This window comes from Leptosomus discolor, chromosome 17, assembly GCF_034619465.1.
Source record: "Leptosomus discolor isolate bLepDis1 chromosome 17, bLepDis1.hap2, whole genome shotgun sequence".
NCBI classification, from domain to species: Eukaryota; Metazoa; Chordata; class Aves; order Leptosomiformes; family Leptosomidae; genus Leptosomus; species Leptosomus discolor.
Genome location: NC_141407.1, coordinates 2,367,707 through 2,383,823, shown reverse-complemented (window position 1 = coordinate 2,383,823; position 16,117 = coordinate 2,367,707). Strand labels below are relative to the sequence as shown.

The 16,117-nt window shown below is 55.2% G+C and overlaps 1 protein-coding gene across 1 annotated transcript in view; it reads left to right on the top strand.

Moving 5' to 3' along the window:
* EPB41L1 (erythrocyte membrane protein band 4.1 like 1) overlaps nucleotides 1-15,082 on the top strand; it is a 28,350-nt gene extending 13,268 nt beyond the window's left edge. The window contains exons 15-24 of the mRNA XM_086474939.1: nucleotides 3,827-6,445; nucleotides 7,004-7,111; nucleotides 8,382-8,780; nucleotides 10,174-10,284; nucleotides 10,697-10,777; nucleotides 10,972-11,034; nucleotides 11,964-12,059; nucleotides 13,797-13,877; nucleotides 14,844-14,960; nucleotides 15,044-15,082. Of these exons, the coding sequence (XP_086331065.1) occupies nucleotides 3,827-6,445; nucleotides 7,004-7,111; nucleotides 8,382-8,780; nucleotides 10,174-10,284; nucleotides 10,697-10,777; nucleotides 10,972-11,034; nucleotides 11,964-12,059; nucleotides 13,797-13,877; nucleotides 14,844-14,960; nucleotides 15,044-15,082 (3,714 nt within the window). The remainder of the gene's footprint in view (nucleotides 1-3,826; nucleotides 6,446-7,003; nucleotides 7,112-8,381; nucleotides 8,781-10,173; nucleotides 10,285-10,696; nucleotides 10,778-10,971; nucleotides 11,035-11,963; nucleotides 12,060-13,796; nucleotides 13,878-14,843; nucleotides 14,961-15,043) is intronic.
* The last annotated feature ends 1,035 nt before the right edge of the window (nucleotides 15,083-16,117 follow it).

Sequence of the window (16,117 nt, the reverse complement as noted above, 5' to 3'; positions counted from 1 at the left end):
TGCCAAGGTGGCCTCGCCGGTGATTTCTCTGCAGGCGTTAGTGTCTGAGACTCAGCAGCTGATATGTGGGAACTTGTCCTCTCCTTGCCTGTGGTCGCCATGAGGAATTCTGGCCCCAGGAGTGTGATGACGTGAGGACAGCACATCAGCAGAGCTTGGAGCTCTCATCATGCTCAGCCAGAAAGTCCCTCGGTGCCCACAGGCTTCAGACCCGCTGAGGCTGGGCTATGTGTCACCCCCAGCTACAGGCAGCTCCACCCTCCCCTCCATCGCTCAGTCCCACTCCTGCTGGAGGACCATAATGCTGAGCTGGGAGGTGCTTGGAGTCTCTTTAGCTTTGGATGACAAAGCAACCCAGCGTGTTGTCTCAATGTCTCGGATTCACTTATTCTCCTCTCCTTGTTCTGAGGCTTGTGCTTCCCTCTCAGGTGAGCTGGGTCTCCCTGAGGTGGCAGGGACATTAAAGAATGCCAAAGGCAGAAGCCCTCTGCCTGCCCTGGGCTCTGCCGAGGTTATGGGCCTTGGCAGGGGCACAAGGCTGTCTCTGCTCCATGCTGCCATTTCTATCCTTTGTACCAGCTTGCTCTCTCTTGTGAGAGTGGCCTTACCAACGCTCCTGTTCCTGGAGCAGATGCGTTGGCAAGGGCAGAGGGGAAGTGTGAAAGTAAATTATCCCGTGGGAAGTTAAGGTCGCTCTATGGACAGACACTTCCCAGCATCATCACTTCTTAGACTCAGCTTCTGCCTTGGCACACACTCTGTGCTGCCAGCCTACTGACCTCCAAAGCTCCAGAAGTCCTCTTCTTTCCTGGTGGGATGTACCCAAGTATCCAGATTTTTGCTCTGAACATTCACGAGAGTCCTCAAGCCCTGGAGACACAAGGGCTGCCATGAACTGTGGAACCAGAGCTGTGGCCAGAGCTGGCGCTGAGCCCTCCAGAGCAGAGTTCAGATCACACCACAGAGTAGCTGGCTGTTCCCTTGGAGTGGGCTGTGCTCATCCCAACAAAGTTTGAGGAGAAGGAAGCTGGTTTGGAAATAAATGTGGAACTTTTGGGTTTTCCTTACTGGATAAGAGGTGCTGCTGTGGATGAACACATTGTTCCAGACTTCAGAAGACTTGTCTTAAGGCTTTGTGATCTACAGCATATATCTCAAACCTTAACTCAGAGAAGGAGCCTGAAGAAACTCATCATCTTTGTCCAGGGAAGGTCTCCTCCAAAGGACTCTGGTTTGCTGCCAGAGAAGGAGGACGAGAGGGCTTCACTGAAGAGATCTGAACATGTGCTCATAACCTGTCCATCCTTGCCTTGGCTGCAGAAAGAGTTCAGCAATGAGATGTGGTGCAGGAGCAGATAAGAAGCTGCTGTACCCTCAAGAAAGTAAGCAGTCTTCTGGCTGAGTTGCCCACTAGCACTGCTACTGAACAGGAGTTGAGGGAATGCCAGAGACCAACCTGGGCCTCGTGGCAGACCCAGCGCAGCCACTGCGTTAGTGGTGATGCTGCTTTCATGGGTCAAGCCCAACTGTGAAAGACCTAGGTGCAACCTCCTGTTCCTGGCAGTCACCGACTTGCCTCTCTTGTGATTTCCATGGACTCAGAAGGAAGAAAACCTGCAATGGAGGCAAGTGTGGAGGAAGGGACCTGGAGAGCAGATGGTGCTTGGGAGTGCAGGGTAAAGGGGTATCAGAGAGGCTTGTGCAAGCGATGCTGTAGGGAGCTGGTGTGGGACAGGTCTCCTGAAGACCTGGCTCCTCCAGGACGGGTGCACATGGCTGTGGCAGGGTGCCGGTGCCATGGCAGGGTCCCTGGCAAGGATCCGTTTTCCATCCACAGAGGGGGGTGCCCTCGCTGCCATGTGTGTGGCGTGGCTCGCCGTGCACGTGTGCCGTCCCAGCGGTGAAGAGCCTGCACCCGCCTCTGCCCTTGGGGGGCTCAGCGTTCTTGCAGGGGGCCAGCGGCGGGCCGTACCTGTGTGCAGCCGCCGTGGTGCCTCCCACCCAGGCACAGCCCTGCTGGCGCTCATGGGCGATTTTCAGGGGGCAGCCACGCTCTTGCCAGGGCCTGGGGCGGGGGGGGGCGGGACACAGGCATGAGGTCTGCCGCTTGCCCGGGTGCTGCCCTGGGGCACCGTGCCTGGGGACCTTTCCTTTCTTTGGCACCTGGTAAAGAAGGCAGGAACTGGGAGGTGGCGTTGTTCTTGATGGGGGCTTTCCTTGTGGAAGCCCTTCCACTAGTAATTGGTTTTCCTCTTTTCTCTCTGTCCTCTAATCTCATCTTCTTCTCCCTTCCCTCTCACTCTGCTTCCCTCTGCCCCCCTGTTTCCCCTTATACAGTCTCAGGTATTAGGTTTCCATTTTGAGTGCAGCTGCTCCAAATATTCACCCTGCCTGGGGCATGGCTCGCCTTTTCCTAGATGATTTCTCCTAGTTGGAGCAGCGAGCAGGCAGCCAGCCACCCCCCTCCCTGGGGCTGGAGAGCGTCCTGGTGCCACAGAGGGTCAGTCTTGCCCAGCCTGCAGAAGTGGCGCTGGCTCTGCCTCATGACGGATGCCCTGATGGCTGTTAAGGTGTCATGGGCAGAGCCAGCCCCATGGTGAACTCCGCAGGACCATGCCCGCAGCATTGCCCTTCGTGCCTGTGCTGCCTACGGTAGGATGGCTGGGGAGGCTGCTGGGCTTCCTCATCGGGGCAAATGTTTTCCTGCTGCTGTCTTCTTGTGGGTCATTTTCTACCTTCTGTTCCAGAAGTGGTTGAAATTTAGCAGTGCTTTGTTCTTGGCACTTGTGAAGTCTTTAGCTGTCTTGCAGGACAAACATGTGACTGTGCAAAGTGCTCGTAGTAACAGTAATCTGGCATCCTCCCCTGTGCAGCAGCGCAGATACGCTGTGTAGTGTATCACATACCCACTGTGTCCTTGCTGCAGGATGCTCCACATCCTTTGCTTGGTCCTTGCTGCAGGGCCCGTAGCTGTCTCCACTGCCGAGCCTCTGGTCTTCTTTTGCATTTCACAGGTAACCTTTTACAGGTTACATTTTCTGACGCATTTGGTTTCAGCATTGCTGGAAACCTCTGCTAAATAATTGCTTCTGATGAGACTTCCCTGGAGAGCTGGAAAGGAAGGATGGATGTGGAGTGAATCTGAGCTGCAGCATCTCGTAGGAAGGGGAAGGGGCCTCTCTGATGCCTAAAGGTGCTTTCCTTCGTTGCTCATGCTCCTGGCAGTCTGACATAATCTTAGGGCACGTGGACAAAGCTGGGAGTGAAGCTACTCAAAACACAGACCGTTGCCTACAATGAAATCTCACCCTTTGCTTATGGAGATTGCTAGAGCCAGCTGAAAGCAGGAGTCAGATGGGGAGTCCCAGTTGGGTTTACCCAGCTGTGTTCCCCTGCCTTGTGGGAGATGCCCCGATGGCTGTTAATGTGTCTGCTGGGAGCGTTGCTCCCACTTCTGTACTTCCAACAAAACTGCAGATATTGCAGATATATCTTTGAGCCACGGCCCAGAGCAAAACTAGGTCCCTGGAGAGGACAGAGGTGTTCAGTCCCTGTCATGGCATCAGCCACCTTATTTTCAGTCCCTTCTGTCCATCAGCTAGTTGCCAGGCTCTTTGTATAGGCCCTGCCTCAACGCTTGCATGAATAATAATAATAATAATAATAATAATAATAATAATAATAATAATAATAAAAATAGTAATAATTTAGTCCTGCCTCAGCCCTGTCTGAGGCAGATCAGCTCTCTCTTACTTATGACAGCAGACATCAGCAGTTAGGTAGAGTGTGTTTAACGCTAACTCTTCTTGCTCCAATTGCAATGCAGGGCTCGGAGCATTGGGTATTTATAGAGAGAGAAACTCCTAGGCTGGAAGTGGTAGCTCTAAAGAAAGCTCTGGGAGTCAAGAAAGAAGAAGCACACGCAGGTACCTCAGAGGTGAAAATGAGTGTGAGCATGTCGAAAGTGGAGATGGCGGTAGGGAAAGCCAAGGAAGTGGCAGGCCAGGAAGAGCCAGCAGATGCAGCCCTGGATATCCGGACAAGAGCGAAAATGATTGCTAGTCCAGAGGATTTTGAGTCTGTCTGGGAGGATGAAATCTATGAGAAGGAAACCAGGGGGGAGCCCAGCCAGGAGGCAGAGCACCTGCCAGCTGAGAGCGCAGAGGAGGAGCCCCAAGAGCTGGGCAAGGAAGCAACCACCAGTGCTCCAGGTCTGCCCAAACCATGTCAGCAGCCTGAAGAGAGGCAAAGGGACAAGATTTTGGGGCCAGAGCCTGCCCAGGGAGAAAGTGAGGTGGTCTCCAAGGAGCATGCTTCTGCAGCTGCCAGGAAGCAGGAGGCCGGAGTGCCAGCCGCAGCCACAGAGCTCGTTAAAATTAAAGTGAAGCCTAGTGATGACAGCTTGGAGACTTCTGCAACCCAGAGGATCATCTACTTAGGAGATCCAGATGGAGAGGTGAAGGACAGTAAAGCACACCTGCTCTCGGAGACTGGTGGATGGCTTGGCTTGGAGGAGAGACCAGAAGCCACTGTGAGCACATCTGGAGAGGGATCTGGGCACGCAGCACCTGCAGTGGAAGGGTTCCAACCCCCTTCCTCAGCAAGTCAGCAACACAGGGCAGTGTCTGGAAAACCTGCTGAAGCACTGGAGCAGCCCAGGATAGGCTGTGATGGGTCCGGCCTGGTGGGACATCCCATCTGGGGGCGAGAGGATGGGCTGCCCCTACAGCAAGAGAAAGCATCTGTTGGGCTGACAGGCTGTGAAGCACCCGAGGGAGGTGAAGCCCTACCATGTTCCCGAGAGGTGGGACCAGAGGAGACAGATCTGCACAGCCCAGTGGGAGGCTTCAAGCCGAGTGGCCTGGCAGGGGATGGCCGTGGGGCTGAGGAGCACAGAGCAAGTCCAGTACAAAGCCCAGACATCTGCACAGCAGTGGAGGGGCTCTCGGGAGGGCTTGGAGCAGACGGTGATGAGGAGGAAAGTGCCAGAATGGTTCTTCAGATGGAAGAGATAGAAACCAAGTCACCTCTGTCAGCTGTGCCTCAGCGGAGCCACCCTCACAGCACTGTGGGGTCGGAGGGGGATAAGCCCATCACTCCTTCCCCTATGCCCTTTCCCCAGCAGTCCAGCCCTCTCCCTGCAGAGCCAGCCCCAGGCACTGAGCCTCGGGGCAGAGACGTGTCCCAGGGCACCAGCCCTGTAAGAGATGCGGGCATGCCCAAGGATGTGAACCCCTCGGCAGAGGTGGCAATAACCAGGAGTGCCAATCCTGAATCTGAAGAACAACCCCAAGACATGGGCTTTGCCACATGGAAACCACACCAAGGTGCAAGTCCTGTTGGAGGAGGACCAACCCAAAACACAGACGCTGCAGCAGAGCTGATCCAGGTCAGAGACCCAGCCACAGGGGAGGTGGCCCAGGACATGGACCCTGTCACAGCGAGGGCAACCCAGAGCAAAATCCCTGCCACAGAAGAGCCGCTCCAGGAGGAGAAGCCCATGATAAAGGAGCTCTCCCAGGACATAGGGCCCACATCAGAGAAGCTGACCAGCGATAAAGGCTGTGGGATGGAAGAATTGTCCCATGACAAAAGGCCTTGCATGGAAGAGCTGCCTCCCAAGGCAGAAGAACAAGAACAACAGGCTGAGGCCATAATAAGGGACCGGTCCCAAGGGAGTCCAGTGGCTGGAGGGCTGCTCCACACTGCAGGTCCCAAAGCGCAAGAGCCACCCCAGGGCTTGGAGTTTAACGTGGGACAAGATCTGCAGGGCAGGAGCTCTACAGTAGGAGAAACCACCAGGGACAGTGACCTTGCTCCAGGGCAGCCACTGCAGGATGAGTCTCCTCTCATAGAAGCTGCTGATGTTCCGCACTCCCACTCCCCCGTACCAGGGTTGTGTCAAGGAAGCAAGATGTACCAGCTCTCTGCCTTGGTCTGTGAAGGTGAAGGAGAGTTGCAAGCAAGCAGTGGGACACATCAAATAGAGTCTGGGTCATTGATATGCATGGCTGGGAGGACAGGAGCCGTGTCCCAGGAGCACGGAGATGTCACTGTGGCCCCAGGTAGCTGGCACGACAGCGAGAGCTACAGGAAAACCTCAGTGGCCTCTAAGATTAAGATGTTTGAGCAAAGCGAAGTGGAGCGAAGGGCAGCCCAGGAGGGACAAGAGCGTGTTCCTGAAGCTGAGACATCAGCAAAAGCAAAGGGGAAGACAGGTTTGGCACAGGACATGCTTTTGAACACAGGCTGCACCTCACCGCCAGTGGGACCTGTGTCCAGTGTGGGCTTCTTGGCCCTTGGGCAAGGGGCTGGTTCAGGAGACGCCTCCCAGCCTCTTTCTCTGAAGGAAGATGTTTCTGTTGACCTGGAGCACGAAGGAGAAGACAGTGCTGACCTGGCCTCCCCCGACTCTGGCTGCGAACTCACACTGGCAGAAGCCGTGGTAACTCCTCCAATGAACTGTCCGGATGGAAAGTTCATGCGCATGTTGTGTGGCTCTTTATTATCATGTTCAGTGGCTCCTCACACATCCATTGACTGACAGCAGTCGCTTTGCATCCCCTGTCCTTTTATGTATGTGTGTGTGGTCAGGCTTATTTGCTGAATGCAGACCCGCTGGCCAGTTGGTTCATCAGCTTCTGTTTTGTGACTCCCTCCAACATTTTGGCTCCCTGGAGAATGCCGCTCGCTAAACCCAAGAGTGGGCAGCCAAGCTTCATGTCCAGGAGCAGGAAAGGGAGACGGGGGGTGGCTGAAGGAGCTGCAACTCTGTCACAGACACGCACACACACCTAGCAGCAGCGTGCCCACGCTTCCAGCTTCACCCTTGCATTTCTTACGTTGATATCCCTTCTTGCTTAGCTCGCCGGCCTCACCCACCCTCCCCTGTCTTCGGCAAGCTGGTGGCTGGATGATGAAATAGCTTTCCTCACTCTTGTAAGCGCTAGATCAGCTCCTATAGAGTTCATTTCCTTACAACTAACCATTTTCTCTAATCCAGAGCAAATCTCAGGAACCAAGTGAGGAAGAAAAGGATTTATCTGACCCGTCAGTAAAATCCAGCCTGAAAGAAGAGAATGTAAAGACTGCTGTTCCAGTGGTCTTCCAGGTCTCAGTGCTGTTTTACTAACTGTGCTTCTTACCGTAGTATGAAAGCTCACCTTAACCAGCTGAGGGCTGTGTGCTTCCAGCTCCTCTCCCCATTGCAGAGCTGTTATGTATAGATTTATACATACACACACACACGAAAGCCTGTATGCAGGTGTGTTCCTCTTGAGTTTGTTTGACACCCTGTTTCTCATACCTCTCAACCTCCCAGCAGTGCCAAGGGAAGGTTGTGCCAGCACAGTCTGGCCCATGGTGGGGATGGCTCTGGCTGCAAATGCTTGGACCAGAGTCCAGGAGGTGGGTTTCCTTTGGCATCGGTGGGCTTAGAGCTGTTCCTAAGGGAGAACTGCCTCGAGCGAGATGCAAAATCCAGCAATGGGTTGAGATTTCCCAAAGCCCAGCATGGGTCTAGATTTCCCACGGCTTCATGGCAAAGCGTGGCGAGGGGTAATGTGCCCTCTGATGGCGGAGTTGAGAGGTATGTCCATGTCTGGAGAAGAGCTAACGGAGGGAGGTCATCCCTTGGCTCTGATCGTGCTGTCAATTACACTGACCAAACACTCAACCAGGTCATCCCTAAGACTCACTCCTGGCTGCCTGAGGCCTGTGGAAGGGGAGCGTTGTGTTGGTGGGGCAGATTCACCCCCTGGCCCAGGCAGCCGCTCTGGCTTGTGGGGCTGGTGGGTGGCCCTGGTGGGGCTGGTCCTCCTCCCCCTGGGACGATTCTCCGCAGGGCCCCCGCGGATGCTCAGTGGAATTGGCACACTCCTTTGCTTCTCCTTCACCATGTGTGGCTGATGAGGCCCTTTTCTTTCAAACTCTTCTCTTTTTCTTTCCCTTCGTTTTTTTTTTTGTGTGCCCAACCTTACTGACATACGACGTTAGCACTGGCGCCTGAGCTGTTTCTGAATGTCTCTTAACAGACCCGTTGTTTTGCATACGTCTGCTTCCAGCAGGTGCACTGACGTGCCTCTAAGCTGGCCAAGCTTTTCTGTGTGACTGACCCTTTTTTGAGATGATTAGTTACCAATAGACTTTTGGCAAAATCAGATTGAATAACCCTTCTCCCCATACCCCACCCCTGCAAAGTCGCTGCTGTCAGAAAGGTTTCAGTCTCCATGCTTGAGTTGTGTTTGACTCTACTCTGTGATGTTTGCTGCAGCCTTCTTTCTCCCCCTCCTCCTCCCCTCTCCCCTGTCGCCACTGCCAGCGCTGCCGCACCACGCGGTGCTCACTGTCTCCGTCTCTCTCCGCCATTGTGTCTCATTCAGAGAGCGGGCTTGAGGGAGGGCGCCGAGGAGAAAGCTAAGCCGCCTCGGCACAGGGCTCCTGAGAGTGACACCGGCGATGAGGAGCAGGACCAGGAGAAGGACTCGGTCTTTCTGAAGGACAACCACCTGGCCATCGAGCGCAAGTGCTCCAGCATCACGGTCAGTTCAACCTCCAGCCTGGAAGCAGAGGTGGACTTCACAGTGATCGGTGACTTCCATGGCACAGCCTTTGAGGACATCTCCCGGAGCCTGCCCGAGCTGGACAAGGACAAGAGCGAAACGGAAGACGAAGGCTTGGCTTCCTTCCAGCACACTGACAAAGTAGTTCCCGGACTGGAAGAGGATATCAAAGGCAGGGAGAAGATCTCCCAGCCCAGCCCAGATGTCTCCCAGCTAGAGGTACACAGGGACACCATTCCACCGAGACTGTCTCAGTGCCATCACGCCTCCGTGTTCCTTGTCCTGATGTGCAGTATTTCCTCACTGGCATGCACTCCCACGGTGGTTTGGAAGAGCATGCTGGCTTTCAGACATCCCCAGGTTCCTGTCTGGGGTAGCTGTTTTCCCCCGACGCACACTGTCATCTGTGTTGCATGGCTCTGTCGTGTGTTTTGTGCATCTGCTAACCAGGAGAAGTCACGGTCATCTCTTAATCGCCTGCGTTTGGCTGCCTACCCTGTCCCTCGCACCCGTACAGCATGTCAGCAGCTGGGAAGGGCACGTGTCACTAACCGACGGCTCTGTCCTTGTGTTTTGCATGAAGTCAGTGACCAGTTTGTGTAGTGAAGAGAAATGTGCTGCCGACTAACCTCTCTGGTCATGCCGGGGCTGGGAGGGATTTACAGAGTAGCTTGTGGGACCACTCCAAAGCTCGTGGAGGGTCACTCTTGTGCTGGGAGTGATTGTAACGGGGATAAGAAAAATGCATGTGGCATGCGTGTGGAAGTTGAGTGTACGCCACAGGGAGAGGACAGTAGAACCAGCCCCAGCTCGGATGAAACGTAGCCTTGCCTCTGCGTCGGGCCAGGGCCATCTCCTGCCCAGTCAGCGCCGGGGCAGCCCTCCAGCCCTGGCAGGTAAGTTCCCAATGCTGCCTGGAGCTGCCAGGGTGAGTCCAGACCTGGAGCCAGGGAAACGCTGTGGAATTAGAGGGAGCTTTCTCTGAGCCAGCCTGGAAACCCTTGTGTGGAGCATCCGACGCCATGGGCTGTGGGGTCACAGCGGGGCTGTGGGCTTGGGTGATCAACTCTGTGTGCCTCATGGCCGGCACTGGGCAGGGAGGACATTGGCTCGGGAATGCTGAGCACTGGCTGAGCATCCCCTGTGCAGGAGCCTTTGGCAGCTCCAGTTTCCTGAAGCGGGGAAGTGCTGGAAACGTGTCTCCATTCCCCCGAGATTCTGACACCCTGGGTATGCCGGGAGCTGGTGCAGATCATAAACCTGCTGCGGGGCGTGAGTGAAATGGAATTGGTGGGTCTCATCCACCTTTTGAAGTCTGTTTTGACCTAACTCATAATGTCTATAAATCTATCCCAAAAATCCCTGAAAACCCCATGGATCAGGTCTGATTTGGGGTATGTCAGTCAGACGGGGCATTTTGCATGGTGGCCGTCTGCCCAGAGCAGCAGCCTGGCCTCTGCTCTTTGCCCAGGTAGGTCTCGACGTGACGCTTGCAAGACATCATACGTGTGTGGCACTTGCAGAGGAGTGGGGCAGGGATGCTTTGCACAAGGAGCACTCAGGGCTGTTGGCATCGTGCCCCAGTGCCTGACTCGCTGTGTTTCTTCTGCAGCCATCAGCCCCGAAAACGGACACTGTGACCGTCGGCCTGGGGCCGGGCATGAAGAAGCCTGAAGCAGACAGCTCAGCTCCCCACCGGGTCAGCACCACAGAGGCAGCCCAGGTGACATGGTGGCTCCGTCCTCCTGTGTTCCTGCTCCCCGATGGCTCTGGCAAGCCTCAGTCCAGAAAAACCTGTCCCCAGGCAGCAGCGCTGGGAGGGCAGGTGGCTCAGTGGGGCGGTTGGGGGCCTCTGCTCACCCTTGTCTTGCTGGAGTCCCCAAAACATACAACCAAAGCCCACCCAGAGATATTCTGTGTACAGCCCTGGCCCCATCTGCCACGCCACTGGGCAGTGCTGGCACATGGGGATGTCTCCTGAGGGTGACAGCCACCAGACATGCTGCCCCGTGCATGTCCGCAGCTCCATGGCTGTCCCCAGCTTCCTCTGGCAGCAAGGATGGCCACACCATCGCTGCGACTGTCACCCCCTCCCTGGCACCTCCAGGCTCACCAAGTTTGCTTTGCCCCGGCAGGTGGGAGGAGGCACCCCGGGCAGCAGGGATGCCACAGCCGCTGCTCACACTGGCACCGCAGAGACAGCACTGGTGACCTCAGTAAGCGGGTCTGGCCCCTCAAGACATGGGGGAGCCGCTGTCCCCTGCGGTCCCTCTGCTCCAGCAAGGGTGACTGGGGCCAGCTGTGCTGGCGGGAGGGACCCTGCCCCACTGGGGATGCCTGTGGAGGGTGAGCTGCCATGTTTGCCCCTGCGTTGCGTCCGACCCAACATGCCCGTCTGCTCTTCTTTCAGGATCACAGCACCAAGGCTGGGAAAGGGGCTGTTCCTGTGACAGACCTTCGCTCCCTCTCACCGGTGAGGGGGGCGACATGGTGTCACCAGCCAGCCCGAGTGGTGGGGAGGGGGTGAGGCAGCCCTGCGGGGCTGGGGGTGGGTTGGGGTTGGTCCCACAGGGCCCTCCCATGCTCCCAGTACCACCTGGTGTGTTGGTACTGGGAAGAGCAGAAGTATGCTGAGAAGGTTGGGGAGTGAGATGGCAGGGGATCCCCTGCCCATGGCCTTTCTCCTGTGCCAGATAGGCACCTGGAGTATCTGCTGGAGGAGGATAATTCCTAAAAAATAGCCCAGTCCCTGGTAAAGTCTCATAGCGGGCTGAGATATTTTTAGCCCAAGTGTCCTGCCTGGCCACCCAAGGCCACACACAAAGTCTCCTGACTCCCAGTGGAGGTGACAGCCATCAGCAACTCTGCCCAGCAGCAGACCTGCCTGTGTAAAGTGTTTTCCTTCTCGAGTGCCTCATTTCGGTGGAGTCAAGCCTGGCCAAACGCCACATGCTGCCCCAGGCTCTTCACTTGGTGCAGCAGGGAGAACGTACGTGGCACTGTGTGGCTGGGGCACCAGCGCAGCCTTCCCAGCCCACGCCACGCCAAGCGGGTGGACGAAGCTGGAGGTAGCCTGAGAGCTCTGCACTTAGGGTGGCCCTGAGGATGGGTGGGGAAGAGCGAAACACAGCCGTGAAATCATTCTCCTGAAGCCGCTGCAGAGGCCCTTTCCTGCAGCTCTGGGCATGAGGTAGCTGTGGAAACCTCTCCCTGGCCACCCCAAAAAACCTAGGTCCAGCTGGAAGCATAGTGCAGTGTCTTTTTTTCCCCTTGCCACTCTCTCCCCCTCCTGCACGTGGCTGAGTAGGTGCATCCCGGTGGGAAGGTTGCAGCTCTTGGGGAGCCGGCACTGGAGGGGCTCCTGTGGTGGCCCCGCTGATGCCACTGCTCTCTGTCCTGCAGATCACCAGCGGCTCCGCTGGGAAGGAGGTGCTCACCAGCATATTCAGTGCCACCGCGGAAACCCTCTCCACTTCCACCACTACCCACGTTACCAAGGTAAGAGCAGCTCCAAAGGAGGCAGCCAGGAGGGTTGCTGATGCAAGCCACTGGAATTTGAGGATGGGTGGATTTAGATTGTGCTTGGTACAGTAGAAAATGCCCCTCTCCTCCTTACAAGCTGAAAACACGTATGCTTGTCCCGTGGGGGATGGCGAACCAGCACAGCACCCCATGTCTCGCTCTGAGCACCCTGAGCCTGTTCCAGCCCTCCTGTGCTGCCTGTCCCATCCAGCCAGGCGTGACCATGGGGGGCTGCAGGCCAGGACAGCCAGGCGCCGGGGGTTCATTACCTGCGTACCGCCCCCGGGGACTGTGAACACACACTGTGCCCGTCTCTGCTTCTTGGTGCATTGGGAGGGCAGGGAGTCACTGGGGCGAGAAGGAAGGGCAGCGTGCAGTGTCACTGACCTCCTGAAGCCAGCTGCAGGGGTGCAAGGGACTCTGAATTAGGCTGCCAGCACTGTGCCTGTGTCTTGGTTTGAAAGACAGGTGTCTGCTGAGGAAGGCAGGAGCCTCCCTTGCAATGGAAAGTGCAACCCCCTTCCCTCCAAATTATTATAATTTTGAAATTAACGGGCCTTCAGGCAAAGATATGGGGAACAGGAATAACAGTTCTTTACTAATATATATATATGTATATATAACACAAGGCAGGGAAAAAAAAAAACAACCACCCACTGGTTTACACTGACAGAGTCAGAAACACAACCTGACCCCCTGTTAGGGTGGCAGTAGCAGTCCGATAAGATGCTGGCTGCAGCCCTCCTGAAGCGATGGATGTCGTTCTGTTGAAGCAGGGCTCTTGTAAAAGGGTCTGGTCTTCCTCCGAAGGTCCAGTGGTCGGCAGGTAGCTCTTGTCCTCTGGAACTCCAGTGGGGGGAAAAACTCCTCTGGGAATCCAGTGGAAGAAGGCTGCTAGGGTGTTCGAGATCTCCATTTTTATTTAGCATGGACTGCTTGGCTCCTTCCCCCCGGGCGGAGCATCTCACACTGGGATGGGGAGTCGTGAGGCAGTTCCTTGATGGGCCATGAACAGGAGATAGTCCAGGAGGGAGTTATCGATGGGTCAGGCGATAAGGCGTTGTTGTGCCCATGAACAGGAGATAGTCCAGAGGGGGGAGGCAGGGAGCACCGCCCCACCTGGTCTCAACAGCTCCTGAAGATGGTAATAGAATATATTTTGGGGCACATCTTACAATGTAACCTGGGACAGCATGCGAGTCCCTGCCTGTGCGACCAGGGTGAGTGTTCCCAGCTGTACCCAGAGCCAGACCCCAGAACCCCCTGGCCCCAGAAGCCCACAGCACCAGTGCTGGAGCATCTCACCTTGTGTTAGCTATGGGGTGTAGTGGGTTTATTGGAGCTGGAGTGGTGAAGGCCAGAGGGAATGATGGGAGTGACGAGGCTGTGTCAGAGGACCTCACCCAAGGGCATTTCACTCCCAAATTAAGCGCACATAAGTGAAAGCAGAAGCTCAGTGAGGGACCTGAGCAGGAAGGAGGGGTGCTCGGTACCTGCCACCCAGCCCTTTTCCTCTCCTCCCCACCTGTGGTAGCTGTGTCTTGCCAGCTCTAACCATGCACTGAGTCAAGGGTCGTGGGAGATAGGCTAAATTACAGGGGGAGTTCTGAAGGTGATGCTGGCATTGTCCCTTCTCCCGTGGGCAGAGCTACATCCACCAGGAGCTGGCTTGTCGGACAGCTGTGGGTGAGTGCTTTCCTTCTCGTTGTGCAGACTGTGAAAGGAGGGTTTTCCGAGACCCGAATAGAGAAGCGCATCATTATCACGGGAGATGAAGACGTGGACCAGGACCAGGTAGGAGCAGGATGGCCTGGCTTTGCGTGGCTCTGGCTGCCCCCGGCTGTGGCACCGCATGCTTCTGGTTCTGGCTTGTACCTGTTTACATCTTCTTTCCGAAAACTGACCCCCGAGGCCTCAAACCTGCCAGCTGTGTCCTGCAGTGCAGGTCCCCACAGGGTGCAGTGACACCCATGTGAAGCCCCAGCCCAGCTCCCATCAGCACCCGCCGCAGCAGTGAAGCAGCGGTAAAGGGTACATCCCAGCACAGAGCCTAGCGATGGAATCACATTTTAATCTTCTTAAACACACGTTTCCAGTTGCCCTTTCTCTGTTGAAATACTCCAAAGTGACCCAGGTTCTTCCTCTCTTTCCAGCACAGTCTCACTACAGGTTGACTTACTCCAGGTGATGGTGTTTTGCATTTGCCCTCATGATAGAGGAACAAAAAGTGACAAACTTTTATGATGAAATAACAGAGATTGACACAAATCTCTAGGGCCACAGGGTCTTTTTCCTGTGGCCTAACCCTTTGGGATTTGTTGCTTAAGAAGAAAAAGTGAAGAGCTAAAGTATTTAAAAGGCTCTAAAATAATTTTTAGGGTTTTTTAGGACTATAATAATAAATTTGATTAGGTTATTATTGTAGATTTTTCTAGGGTTTTGCTGCAGAAAGAAGTGCTGCTGTTCCTTTGCTTGGGTTTCAGCAGGGAGCCTGGGACACAGCACATCTCTACAGAAAAAAACAGCAAGAGAAAGGCAGTGGATGGGGCATCCCAATAGTGTATGAATCTCTGATCAGTGGTGGGCTTCAGCCTCTTCTGCCAGGCTACTGTGGGTTCAGCCTTGAACCTCTGCATCTGTGTCCTCCTGGAGTCCCACTCAGCTCCAGCTGCTTTCTGTCCGCTGGTTCTGTCTGGCTGAGAGCAACGTACCAGATTCCAGGAGAGTGACGATAAAGTCTTGCATCGTTCTGGTTTCTAGGCACTGGCTTTAGCAATCAAAGAGGCAAAACTACAGCATCCCGACATGCTGGTAACCAAAGCTGTGGTATACAGAGAAACAGAACCTTCTCCAGAGGAAAGGGACAAGAAACCTCAGGTAGGTGGAGAAGTTCCTAGATATGATTTACCTGCTGGGCGAGGGCTAGGTGTAACTGGGCAAGTGTCTCTGATCCCCACCAGCTGCAGCTGCTGGTAGGTGTTGCTGCTCCTCGGCACTAAGAGTGACGGCTCTCGGCCAGCAGTTCCAGTGTTGATGGTGGCTCCGGGCATGGCCACCTGGTTGTGGTTAGAAAGCCAGTGCCATGCCACCAAAAGCAATTCGGCAGATGTCACCTCGCTGTCCTGCTCAGCGGAGGGCTCAGAGTCATTTGCACATAGAGTAGAAAGGACCTGCTTGTCCCCCTGGGGCGGGGAGGGAAAGAGGTGATAACAGTTTTGTGGATGGGCTGAGAAACTTGGCTACAGGTTCTGCAAAGCCAGTCCAAAGTCAGACCATCGTTTGCAAAAAAAAAGAAGTTTCTTTAGTCCCATTCAGATCCCCAGGTTGTCTTTTTAGACACGTGCAGGTGCAGGCAGCAAGCACACAAGGTTTGCACCTCCCCGCAGATGCCCTAAAGCAGTCTCAGCCCCAGACATTTTTCTGCAGGGCCAAGCTGGCTTGAAGAGTCCTGCCCAACTCTTAACCCCGTACCCTGACCCCCATCAGCTGGGTTGCTGCAGCTCTTTGGTGGTGGCACAGCCCAAGAGGCCTCTGTGCCCCAGCAGCTGAGGGGCAGAGGAGCACGGTGGAAAGGAGGGGGGGAGTGTCCGAAAGCAGCTACACTGCTGGAAAATGTCCGAGGAGCTCTGTCACCAGCCAGGCTGCAGGTGCCTTTCGAGAGGCCTCTTTGGAACTGTGGCTTTGTGTTTATCATATGAAGATTTGGATTGGCAGCTTTTAAGCTTGGAAAGGCAACCAGCTTCCTTGCAGCTTGGGAGGTCAGAAGAGGCTCCTTCATCTGCCTAATCTGTCGCACAGTACAAACAAGGGAGCCCAGACACTTCGGCATCCCTTAGGAAGCCAGTTTTAATTGAATGGCTCAAAGTAAGGGAGCAGTGACTCACCGTTATCTCCCCTGTACACCACCACCAGCCCAATGAATTAAGAGTTCCTGCTAATTACCAGAGGTCCTGTTAATTAAGTGCAAACTGTGGCCCTAAGTGTTTGCAAATCTACTGCCCAGTGCCCTCATACAAAGAGGAGCCCTTCTATGT